Source organism: Nanorana parkeri, unplaced genomic scaffold (assembly GCF_000935625.1).
Source record: "Nanorana parkeri isolate BGI_ZX_2015 unplaced genomic scaffold, ASM93562v1 scaffold1953, whole genome shotgun sequence".
Taxonomy (NCBI): Eukaryota; Metazoa; Chordata; class Amphibia; order Anura; family Dicroglossidae; genus Nanorana; species Nanorana parkeri.
In genome coordinates, this window is record NW_017308221.1 from 221,758 (window position 1) to 235,086 (window position 13,329).

Here is a 13,329-nt window from a genome sequence, read left to right on the forward strand (position 1 = left end):
ACTCTCACGTTTTCCTCCCTACAAGATCTAGTGAAACATTATACCGGTGAGTATATAATATAATACTCCTTGTCTTGTCTGAAGGCCCACGCTCTTCATAAGGTCACATGACCCTCCTCTGCTTAACTCATTTACTGCCACCAGCGCAATTAACATGACGGGGCAGTCAATGGCTGCCCATGGACAAAATATCAGCCGTTCAGCATGTTTGGCTGAAACGAATAGCAGAAGGAGTTCGAGTCAGCCGAAAGGCTGAGCCAAAGCTCCGGCAGCTCACTCGCTGCTGTTCACCAGGCTATTCTTCTTGCTACCTCACAGGTAGCGAGCAGAATAGAAAAAGTTAAAAATAAATGGAAAGAAATGTTTAAAAAGTATTTTTAAAAATAAAAAAATATTTAAAAAGTTAAGAAAACAATAAAAAATATTTGAAAGAAAGAAAAAAAATTAATTAAAAAAAACGCAACAAACTCCTGCCGCATAATGTTAAATCTGACAGATGCCGGCAAAATATAAACAACTAGGCGGAGCTAGCGGTGACATCACCATTAGCTCCGCCTAACTGTTTCCTATTGGCCGGCACCTGCCAGAGTCTTCTAGCAGGTCCCAGGGAATAAATAACAACCGGGTGGAGCCATAGATGATGTCACAGCCGGCTCCGCCCATTTGTTACTGTTTCATGACAGATCAGCGTCCCCAGGTCATTTAGGGACGCTGATCTTTCAATACAACTGGGCGGAACCAGCCTTGAGATCACGGCTGGCTCGGCCCAGCTGTCATTTGCGTGGAGATCGGTTGACCTTTCTCCACGCTTCGCCTGTCACTGCGGCCCAGGCGAGCCGAAGCATATGGGTTTGACTCGGCTGAGCCGCTCGGCTGCTGTACGGGCTATAGTGAATAACCCATGCAGCAGCCCTTCGGTTCAACTGAACCGAAAGGCTCAGGCGGCATAAGTGAGCCAAAGGATCAGCCAAAGCTACGGCTGGATCCTTCAGTTTATTAGTGAATAATCCCCAAAGATTTTATAAATATCTGCTCAAATATTGTAAAAAAGAAAATAGTTATTAGGTTTTCTGCTTTAAAAAAAATGCCATTCTGAGCTTGAGCATAGAAGGGTTAATTGTATCTAATGCACAGGAATATATACATGGTATACAGTTTTATGTGAACATCCTGTATTGCCGGCATGTAGTTTCAAGGTATCTGTCTTTTCTTTTACTGTCCTCCATATTTAGCAGATTTACCGTCTGCGGCCATTTTGACCACACCCACAATGATGTCATATCCTTACTGCTAGCAGAGGGGTGGGCAGCTCTGGCGCTCCAGTTGTGCTTTAACTACAAATTCCAACATGCCTCTGTCTCTGGGAGTCATTGCCTGTAACTGTCAATCTTGCAATGCCTCACGGGTAATTCCACAATAGCTGGGGGGCCGGAGTTGCCCACCCCTGCCCTAGCAATCTCCCTCTTGTAATGTGCCAGTCCACTCCAAGGTATTACATGGTGAGGGTAAAAAAAAAAGCTGAGGATGACTGAGAGCAAGGGTAAATGGGCTCCCACCTATCCCCCTAAAACAACGGTGTCTGGCATAATAGTACTCTTAAAGGAAAACCGTACCACTAATGAAAGACCAACATTAATAATTTATGTCTTATTAATTATTATTTGTTAAGAATGTATTTCTATAATCACATAGGAAGAGCCGATGGTTTGTGCCGGAAATTGGAAAAGTCCTGTCCACCATTGTTGAAAAGCAATTGGGAGACAGATGTCTGGGAGATCCCAAGGGACTCCTTACGGCTTGTAAGGAAGTTGGGGGCTGGACAGTTTGGAGAAGTATGGATGGGTGAGTTGTGAGTCATATCAGCATAACCGTTCTACATTTTATCATATGCTTGTTTACCCCTGAGCTGCACGATCACCTCTGTACCAGATTTGGTTGTATCATTAGAATTAATGGATGGCAGACATGTCAAGCCCAAAGTCGGGTATACACGCGTAGAATTTCAAACAAACTAAATCAATTGCAGAATGTTCGTTGAACTTTCTGATTGATGATGAGGCCAAACCGACCATCGATTTCGACAACCTGTATAATAATAATAATGTTTGAAAAATTTTCTTGATCTAACGGATTTCTAATAGTGAATGTGGTTTTCATTCGGAAACTCCATTGATTCCAGAAAAGCATGTTAAATAAAAACTAAAATTAAATGAAATTTCGAACGATAATCTGCAAGTCTCTGATGTCTGTATCGAACATTCTCACAGGATTTTTCATATGAACGCTCATGTAAAAATCGACCCCCTGTATACCCTACTTTAAGCCCAGGGCCATGCCTATAATGAAGCGGCTTGAGGTTTTTGCCTCAGGCGGAATCTCTTTGGGTCACGTGGACTGGTGGCAGGTAGAGCCTCTCGCCCCCTTTCTGGTCAAAGCGCCCCAGGTTGCTAAGAGCTGGTGGGGGGATGTGTAAGGGCCATATACACATCTCCTCTCCCAGCTATTGGCAACCTGTAATGCTGTGGCCGGCATCCTACCCAGCTGGTTGCCAGGAGCTGAGCGAGACGCTCTGCCTGACATCCCACCCAGCTCTTGCCAACCAGCAATGTCAATGAGCTGGTTGGGACGCCTGGGTGGCACACCACCAGGACCCCATCAACAGCTATCGCCCAAAAAGTGCACCAGCAGATCCAATCAACCCTCCCCTGATAACATGCAATCCCCTCCCACCACCACACACCTCTACTTCCCTCCCCCCTCTTCCCCAGCCTCAGGTGGCAAAAAGTGTAGGGGTACCCCTGGGTGTGAATATATTATCACACAAAAGCCTAAAATAATTTTCCCTCATCCTTATCTGTAACATTACATTTTAACTCTTAAGTGTAACATTCAATGTAATCGCATCCCTAACTCTCAACATAAACCTAAATAAAACCAGAACCTAACACTAAATCTAAGGCTGGGCACACACCTTACAACCATCGCAAGACTTTTGTCTTGCGATGGTTGTAAGGTACTGTAACAAGGACACTCCACTGAAGACCGGAGGTGCAAGTACAATGCAGTTTATTTGCTTTCAAAACGATAGATAACACGAAATCCAACATAAATAGCTTGCTGTAGCATAACAGATAGGGGCTCACCAATCCTCGAGTTGTCACGTACACTCAAGGTGTCCCAGTCTTTTAACAAGTCTCTCTCGCAGCACTGCTGCTCCGGCCTCAATCTTTAGGGCCACTGTCTGGTTCCTCCAGACAACAGCAATAACATGCCAATCCTCTCAATATGGTTCACAAACCCGCAGCTCCCTGCTGCCCTGGCCTCCACACTGACTCCGGGGTGGAGCTCTCCTGACTCACAGGTGGGGCCCTGAACACATCCCAGCACACACTTCATGAGGGATGTAAACAGGTGCACAATCAGGTGCTGGTCACCACCAAAGCATGGACCCAGGAATGGAGATTTCTTCCCACCCAGAGCTCTAAGAAATCTCCTGGCTCCAGGATCCCAACTATGATCCAGACAACCTGGAAATAACTGAAAAGGCAGTTCTCTCCTGGTACACGTACCGTCTTCCTGGAGCCACTCAGCCCCTCTGGCTGAGAACCCTGGGTGACTTTGAGGCCACCTAACACCGTGGTATTGCCTCACAATGCCACAGTACTTAAAAAAACATACGATCTGCCTATGTTGCATAGGCAGATCGTACTTGCGACGATCGCAAGCCACGCCCCCTGAGGGGCGGGCTTCCGATGTCCGCAATGCCAAACGGGCAGTGTGCGCTTGCGCACACCGGCCCGTACGGCTGTTATCGTACGGACATGCCACAAACCCGCCGAACATCGTACGACGCTCGGTGGGTTTTCGAACATGTCCGTAAGTTTAAAGTCGTGCGACCTTACAGTAGTAGAGGTCGCACGGCTTCTACACACCTTACCATAATCGTACGATGCGGGATTTCCCGCGATTATCGTACGATTATCGTAAGGTGTGTGGGCACCCTAAACCTAATCAAAGCTTAATCTTTTATCTAACCCCAAACTTAACCCTCACCTAACTCCCAACCCTTAACCCTAAACTTATCAATATGATAGGCATAAGCTGATATTAATTTCAAGCTCAAAGCAAATCAAAAGTAGCCCCCCTCCAGAAGGAAGGACAGTGTCGGCACCAATTCAGAGATGATTGGAGGATCTACAGCCGAGTGATACACAAATAAGATACATTGTTGTTCATAGTTAAGGGACTTGAATGTATTTTTAAAGTTTAACTCCTGAGTTTAGTGTCACTTTAATCTCTGCTGTCAGGCTTTTAGGTCAGCATCACGTATCTTGCTCTAAAACAAACCTATGAAATAATATATTGTCAAAAATATTTTTGGTGGCTACGTACCACAAACCAAGAAACGGCCACTACAATGTCAACGCTTAATATATAATCTTGGCAAAGGATCCACCCTCAGTAGTATAAAGAGGGTTTATCACATATCACCTGTGATTATGGGCGGGAGGCCATTCAGAAAATGGAGACCCTTTACATCAGGGGTGCCCATTAGGTAGATGGTGATCTAGCAGTAGCTCTGCAAACTGATGCTGGTAGATCACGAAGGGGGGTAATGGCGGCCCCTTTATTCCATTTTGGTATATTTATTTAGCTGTGCACACATGATTACCTATTAGCCTGAGTCCTCTCTGGTGGATACTGGTGGTTGAAGTGCTATGTATTACATCAAAGACTATTAGTTTATACAGCCTGTTGCAAAATACAGCAAGGTGAGCCTGGAGAGAGAGCAAGGAGAGACAGCCAGGAGAGAGAGAGAGAGCAAGGAGAGACAGCCAGGAGAGAGAGAGAGAGCAAGGAGAGACAGCCAGGAGAGAGAGAGAGAGCAAGGAGAGACAGCCAGGAGAGAGAGAGAGAGCAAGGAGAGACAGCCAGGAGAGAGAGAGAGAGCAAGGAGAGACAGCCAGGAGAGAGAGAGAGAGCAAGGAGAGACAGCCAGGAGAGAGAGAGAGCGAAAGGAGAGACAGCCAGGAGAAAAAACGAGGAATGACAGCCAGGAGAGAGAGTGAGCGAGGAGACACAGCCAGGAGAAAAAACGAGGAATGACAGCCGGGAGAGAGAGTGAGCGAGGAAAGACAGCCAGGAGAGAGAGTGAGCGAGGAGAGACAGCCAGGAGAGAGAGTGAGCGGGAAGAGACAGCCAGGAGAGAGTGAGAGATGAGAGACAGCCAGGAGAGAGAGCAAGGAGAGACAGCCAGGAGAAAAAACGAGGAATGACAGCCAGGAGAGAGAGTGAGCGAGGAGACACTGCCAGGAGAAAAAACGAGGAATGACAGCCGGGAGAGAGAGTGAGCGAGGAGAGACAGCCAGGAGAGAGAGTGAGCGAGGAGAGACAGCCAGGAGAGAGAGAGAGCGAGGAGACAGCCAGGAGGATGAGCAAGGAGAGACAGCCAGGAGACGGAGCAAGGAGAGACAGCCAGGAGAGGGAGCAAGGAGAGACAGCCAGGGAGTTTTTTTGTTGGTAGATCTCATGTAGCTCATCATTTGAAAAGTAGATCTTAACACAAAAATTGTGGGCACCCCTGCCTTACATCATTGTGAGCGATCAATTACTCCAGATACTTCTCCTCAGCCTGAAGCTCCACAGATGGGTCTAACAAAGTTTTCTCTATGTGTTTCCTCTTCTGTGGACATGACCTCACTAGGCCTCCAGCTTATTGCTCTACTACTAGTGGCTCTCCGGCTTGGCATGGGCAGAATATCACTATTAGTTAATCAGAGCACTACTAGCACCTCCCTCATACGAGCAGCAAATCTGTCTTTCTGGGCTTACCTAGGAGGAATAATATGAAGGCCTCCAAGTTGGTCACTTACACCAAGATTATCTGGCTCTTGCTGCTTCTCCATTGGTCTTCTCCATCTTTGCACCCTCAACCTCTCTGTGTCCTCAGTCAACCCCCTTCCCCTAATCCTAACTCTATTACCTTTATATCAGGTGTTCCTTTATGGTTCATAAGTTGATCAATGTCCACAAAACTGCAGTTCACAGTTTGAACTTCTTTTACTGGAATGTTGTTCTATTCTGTGCAGAACAGCAGCAACTCTTCATTTCAAAGTTTTAATATTCAGGTGGTCAATGTTGTCACAGACACACTTACTTTTAGGCCACTTGCTCCACACAGATAACTGATGGCTCTTCTTTCTTATCTCTAACACACAAAGGTGGCATGCTCAATGGCACCAGGTGGAACATAGTCGATGGTGTCATATTCTCCATGATTGGGGAAACCTGGCACGTGACCATATAGCAGCTTCAAATCCACTGGCTCCTCAGGAGAGACTGAGGTCACCACCTTCATCTTTACAGATCTCCAATGTATCACCACTCCAAGCATGTTGGCAAGCTCTTTTTTGACAGGGGAAATCTACCAATTACAGAGAGAGCAAGCCACCCAGGGAACTCCGTCAGGTAGATATTAATGACATCACCTTAAGGCCCCCCTGTGGCACTACCATACAAATCATTGACCTCTAATAATTGAATGTTATTCTGTTGTATTGAATGATACTCTTCAGCTCTGGAGGTTTCCATTGATTCCTAGTCTTTCTTTTCTAACCTCTTAGGATATTATAACATCAATATGAAAGTAGCCATAAAGACATTAAAAGAGGGCAGCATGTCACCCATGGCTTTCCTGGAGGAGGCTAACTTGATGAAAACCCTTCGGCATGATAAACTGGTACAACTTTTCGCTGTGGTAACCAAGGAACCCATATACATTGTGACGGAGTACATGGTAAATGGTGAGTTAAAGGGACGTTATGATGGATTAACATGAGGTAGATTTTTTGTTTTCTTGTTCAGGCAGTTCAAGATGCATCAGATTTATCTATCTATAATGAAAGATAAATCTGATCAAGTAAATATTTAGAGCAGGGGTGCCCATTAGGTAGATTGTGATCTACCAGTAGCTCACAAAAGGTGATGCTGGTAGATCACGATTGTAAGTCGGCTCACTATCCAGAGAACCCTCCTACAGTCTGTTTAGCCCCTCCCCGTCTGCTGTGTCTGACACATGAAGGCAGAGGTCGACAGCATGAGAGCAACGACTTTAGGATGGAGGGCTGAGCTCGAAAGAAGGAGAAGTACGAGGTCTAGCTTCCCGGTGTTCTGTAATATTACAGAGCAGCGACTTTAGAGAGAGCAAGGAGAGACAGCCAGGAGAGAGAGCAAGGAGAGAGAGCAAGGAGAGAGAGCAAGGAGAGACAGCCAGGAGAGCAAGGAGAGACAGCCAGGAGAGCAAGGAGAGAGAGCAAGGAGAGACAGCCAGGAGAGTAAGGAGAGAGAGCAAGGAGAGACAGCCAGGAGAGCAAGGAGAGACAGCCAGGAGAGCGAGCAAGGAGAGACAGACAGGAGAGCAAGCAAGGAGAGACAGCCAGGAGAGCGAGGAGAGACAGCCAGGAAAGCGAGCAAGGAGAGACAGACAGGAGAGCAAGCAAGGAGAGACAGCCAGGAGAGCGAGGAGAGACAGTTAGGAGAGCAAGAGAGAAGGAGCGCGGGGGAGGTTTTTTTCCGTTGGTAGATCTCATGTAGCTCGTCATTTGAAAAGTAGATCTTAACACAAAATTTGTGGGTACCCCTGATTTAGAGAATGTCATTCATCTGTATAATGGCAATAATAACAAGGAGAGGTTGAAAACAAGCCATGTGTAACAAGCCGTTTTGTGTGACCACATCTTGTCTCTTGGCAAATCTGTACACAAGAGCGAATTTATTAGATTCGGGTCAATCAATACAGAGAAGGCACATAACCAACCTTTCTTTGCCCAATACATAGATAGACCTCTGATCAATAGTGGAAATCAGTAGACATGTGCGATTCGTTTCGTTACGAATCGAAATTCGTAGGAAGTTAGAAATCAGCGGCATTGCTATACTAGGACAGATGTGCAAATTCTGAGGCTTTTAATGCCCCTTTGTTGATGGTATAGTTTTTAAACATACCGCTAAATATAGTCATTGAAAAGCCGTGGGGTAAGCGCACATAGATCTGCAGTGACCCCACATAGCATGATATGGCACAGGACATAGGGGAAGATAGGGAGGTTTCCCTGAACTCCATGGTGAGCACTAGATCTCCTGTTGTTGGGTTTGAAGTGAAATTTTTTCCTCAAGCCAACTTTGTTCTGCAATTTAATGTAGATTATGAAAAACTTTGAATGTCCAAGAGGAGCAAAAATATAAATGAAATGTAAATATACAGTATTTTAAATGCCCATAGTTTGCAGATGAAGGGGGTCCTGGATGTAGGCTTTGAGGCATTTATTTGACACCGTATCATTCAGACACTGGTACCATAAGATCATTTACACCAATGGTTCTCAATCTGTGTAACCTCAGGACCCACATTTGTCCTCGGTCAGTAAGTTGCGACCCAAGTCACACTGCAATCAAATGCAAGCATTAGGTACCGCACGTCCCAATGCGGGCGAACGAACTGTGGGTTGGGAGGTGCATTTGTGGTACCATTAAAATGAATGGCAGCGCAACACACCTTCCACACCAGAATGCATGGTAGGTGCGATTGTGTGGTACAGTGCGTTAATGGCACGGTACTATGCGATTAATGCACGGTACTAGTGTGAAGGGGCCCTCAAAAACACTGACATACATACACAACCACAGACACAATCTCACAGACATTCTCACACACACATACTGCCCCAAATTGTATTTTTTTTAATCCCGCTAGTCTCCCTTTCTTACGAGAACTGGAGTGCATCCTCAGCCCAGCCCAGGGTCCAGTGTGGGCTGTTGTGCTGTGATGGAGCTCCATCCATATGTGCATTGTTTGTACAGCTCCCTTGCATGCCCTGTAGAGGTGCCGGAAGCCAGAATGTGATGTCACTCCGGTCCAGGCACCTCTACAGGGCACGTGAGGGAGCTGTAAGCAATGCATATATGGATGGAGCTCCCTCACAGCCATAGCCCCATCCCACTTCAAGCTGACATTTGGCGCGGGGCAGCATATTTTGAATGGCTGCTTGGCAGAAGAACTGACAGTGCTGTGCTAGGGGGAAGGCAGAGGAGTCTCTCACCTAGAAAAGTAGAAGGCACACGGGGACCCACTGAACACAGTTCACCCACCAGTTGAGAACCAAGGATTTAGACCCTTGTATTGTGGCATCAGTCAAGATGTCATACGCCTGCTTCAGTGTTTGGTATATTTTTTACAAGTGTCTTGTTATGACCCTGGCAATAGGTGGCAAGCTTAAATAGGATTTGGATGTGCAACTGTGGTGGTACAGGGGCAGATGCATTACAAAATCAACACTGGATACTTTAATCCCAGAGGAGTGCTTGAAATTGGTAGCTGATCTCCACCCAATACTTGGCTTCGGGCATGTGGTTTATCCAGCTAGCAAATGTGTGTTCATAAGCCAAAAAGAGTCTAATTTCACTAAGCTCTAAAGCTCCTTAATTGCCATTCTTTTAGCAATGACAGCTGGATAAAAAACACTTGGCTGAATGTAATGATCGCTGCAATGTAGGACAAGTACTTTACACCTTGGTAAATTGAGTTTATTGCTAGTTATAGTTTTTGGATAACATATATGCTAGTTTTGGTGTACACTCCCCGGCGAGACAGCATGCGTGCACAAGAGTTACATCATCTGTGGATGCCCAGTGGCTGCAGGAAGAAGCTGCCGGACCAGAAAAAGTGCTTGAGAAGATGGTAGACCAGCAGCATCAAGCGTGGACCTGTCAGGACTGGAGGAGGACAAAAAGGAGGTAAGTCTGCCATGATGTGCACATATCCCTGCATTTCATGACAAGAGCTCCCACACCTCTACTAAAGTTTAGTTCTGCTTCAAGATCCCCCGATGAGGTTCTCACTCCACCACTCCTGAAAATTGTCTCAACTCCTCTTCTTCCAGCTCCCAGTGCCAAAAAAAGTGTACAACGCAATAAGCTAGGACTGGCATTCCCACACCTCATTTCTAGTGCGCAGTGTATTGTGGGAAGTTCATATAAAGATGGCTGTCATGTAATCATACTAGTAGTCAGTGGCGTAACAATCGCCATAGCAACCCAGGCGGCCGCTATGGGGCCCGGGCACAGGGGGGCCTGGCCAGGGCCGCCTGGGTCGCTATGGCATGTGGGGGTGCTGGCTGTCACAGACACAGCTCAGCAGCGGCCACGGTGCATTTCCCCTCATAGCCGCTGCGGAGCTGTGTCAGTGACAGCCAGCAGCTGCGGCAGATGAGGGCTGTGTTTGGAATGGAGGAGGCGGGGCCCGCCTCCTCTTACATCACTGGCCAGAGACATAAGAGCAGGTGGGGTCAGTGATGTAAGAGAAGGCGGGGCCCGTAGATAGGAGGCGGAGCCCGGGGACGGAACAGGAGTCGAGGCCCGGCGACCACAGAGGCGATGACAGGTAAGAGATCTCAGACCCTGCAGAGCCCACTATAGAGAGTCTATGGTGGGCTCTGCAGGGTCACTCTCCGCTGGGGCTCTGCAAGTGGCATGACTAGCAATCACGGGGCCCCATAAAAAATGTTGCTATGGGGCCCTGTGATTTCTAGTTACGCCCCTGCTAGTAGTAATTGAAAACTTGACAATTTGTAGTGGGTGCCTAGCTAGACGAAAACATGGGGCTGTTATACTGTACTGTATTTGCCTATAATGATTTTGCTATGGGTGCCTGTCACATATAATTATGCCTCCAAAAGGTGGAAGGGCAAAGAAAGTCTTTCTAGAGTCCTGGACTAATCAATAGACTATTTGAAGCTTTGAATTCTAATGAATCTTGTTTTATGTTTTCAGGAAGTTTAGTAGACTTTCTAAAGACCGAGGAAGGATTGAAGCTGCGTTTTCTAAAGCTGGTGGACATGGCGGCTCAGGTCTGTATATTATTGAGGATTCAGTTGGTGTAGATGTATGCTGGTGGAGTTTTCACCCATGATCCTCTCTGCTGGGGGTTACAATTAGCCTTTCTGTATAACATGTAAAGTAGAACTTCAGTTACAATGTAAAAGCATGATATTCTATACAAAGATCTGAAGTGCCCGGAGGTATTAGAACCTCAGGAGAAGCTTGGACATGAGGCCGCATGTGTATATTAAGGTTACCAGATTTTCAAAATGAAATCCGGGGACACCTTACTGACCATGCCCACTTGTGACACACATCCATAAAACCACACCCCCATTGTAGCCACACTCACAAAACCACACACTAATTTTTAGCATGCCCTGCAACAATTGGTCACAGACTTCTGTAAGAGAAAGCAGGCATTGAAGATGTAAAGTACCCTGGGCACTATAGCAAGTGAAATAATGGTGAATCATGCTGGTGGTCAAACTGCGCTAACAGTGGGAGCGGCTGAAGATGCATGGTTAAATAAACCCTGAGCCTTCTCTACTATGGGTCAGCCATGTGTAACACAGAGTGCAGGGATTAGGATTGTGTACTGCAGAACACAGGGGTCCAGAGTGCATGGAGCAGAGAGCAGGAATCTGGAGTATGTAACATACAGAGTGCAGGGGTCAGAAGTAGGTAATACATGGAATAAAGAAGTCAGAAGCAAGAAAAGCATGGAATAGAGGGGTGAGAAGTAGGTAATGCATGTAGTACATGGGTCATCAGTAGGTAATGCATGGAGTACAGGGGTCATCAGTAGGTAATGCATGGAGTACACAGGACATCAGTAGGTAATGCATGGAGTACACAGGACATCAGTAGGTAATGCATGGAGTACAGGGGTGATGAGTAGGTAATGCATGAAGTACCGGGGTCATCAGTAGGTAATGCATGGAGTACACAGGACATCAGTAGGTAATGCATGGAGTACACAGGACATCAGTAGGTAATGCATGGAGTACATGCTTCATCAGTTATTGGGCCCCTCACATTCAATAATACCCATCTACAAACATCTAATTTCTGTACATAGACAGATAGATGCACCTGTATGATGCCCTGAACTCTTTTATGGCTCATAGCATGCAACTAGAGTCAGCTAGACCATCTCCTCCATTTCCTGTCCAAGTGGTGTCAAGCAGAAATAAAAGAATCATTGTGTGGGTTTCAGTGCTGGGCCGGGAGTGAAGGAGGTGCTTGTTGCCCAGAACCACTTGGATATCAAAGCCAAGAGCCTGATTAGGGCATCAGGAAGAATGTCCTCTGCTTATCACATGTACTAGATCGGAGCAGTATCCAGGTGTAGGTGACAGTGGGAGGAAGTCCCAGCTCAAGTCCAACCCACATCTCATATAAATGGAACCTTAAATCCCATCGGGGCCTTGTACAACTGCACAGGCTCCAAAAATGGTGTCCACATCTGTATTTTTCCTCTTCCACTTTGCTTCCATAGACTGGAGCACATCCACACTGCATCAATCAATACAAGGTATCAAGCCTCTCTAACCAGCAGAGAAATTCACATTAGGGAGAGCAAGCTAGATCCTGAGAGGTACTCCATCCCAGCCTGAGATGGGGATTTGCATACTGAGAGCACAAGGAGGAATAACGCTAGTACATGCATATATTGGAGCCTTCTCCATCTCATATGGTCATTGTTTAAAGAAAAACTCCAACTTAGGTAAAAAGGCTGCCCCTCCCAGACACTGCAGCTCACGGTGGAGGGTTTCACCAGAAGCGGCAGTGCTGTCAATCCAGGAAGCAGTGGGCGGGACCAGGTGTGGGCAGGTGCTGATTGACAAGCTACGGGGTTGTGAATCTGCAGTAACAGTGTTGATAGCCATGCCCCCCCTGTAACATCTTCCCATCCCACTGTAGTGTAAGCAGGTGCAGCCTACATGAGGGTGACAACTCTGCTCTGAATTCAGGAGCAGTGCAGCATTGTTGCCAACCCGTCACAGGTAGCTGCATGAGGTGCTTTCCACTGGCAGGATCAAAAGGTATTTGTGGGACTTTTCAGGGGGACTAAGAGAAAACTGTAAGGGCTGGTGGATTTTTAACAAAGTGCTGGAGCATATATTTTTTTTGGGAGGCCATAGTATTTCTTTCAACAATACAATAGTAACTCAAAAGGTGCACCCTTAGAAGGTACAGAATACTTTTTTGTTAATAAAAGAGAATAACTTTCCGGTTCCAACCTGTAGCCAGCTAAGATTATCTAATATTGACAAAAATTTGAATTTTACTCGAGCTATTGGCTGTTTTCCACACATCTGCATAGACTGCAAAGTAATATTGGGGTCTGGGCATTTTTTTGTACCTTATTGCATTCTCTGCATTAGGGTAAAAACGGCCCAGCACCTTTTTTTTCTCCCCCCTCCCCCCCCCCACCACACTTACCTGCCA

At 46.4% G+C, this 13,329-nt stretch overlaps 1 protein-coding gene across 1 annotated transcript in view; it reads left to right on the plus strand.

The window, feature by feature from the left end:
- Positions 1-13,329, plus strand: part of LOC108800193 (tyrosine-protein kinase Blk-like) — a gene marked incomplete at its 5' end in the record, with an annotated part of 37,379 nt that overhangs the window by 12,290 nt on the left and 11,760 nt on the right. The window contains 4 exons of the mRNA XM_018572151.1: positions 1-46; positions 1,693-1,842; positions 6,624-6,803; positions 10,828-10,904. The exon at positions 1-46 is cut by the window's left edge and continues 12 nt beyond it. Of these exons, the coding sequence (XP_018427653.1) occupies positions 1-46; positions 1,693-1,842; positions 6,624-6,803; positions 10,828-10,904 (453 nt within the window). The remainder of the gene's footprint in view (positions 47-1,692; positions 1,843-6,623; positions 6,804-10,827; positions 10,905-13,329) is intronic.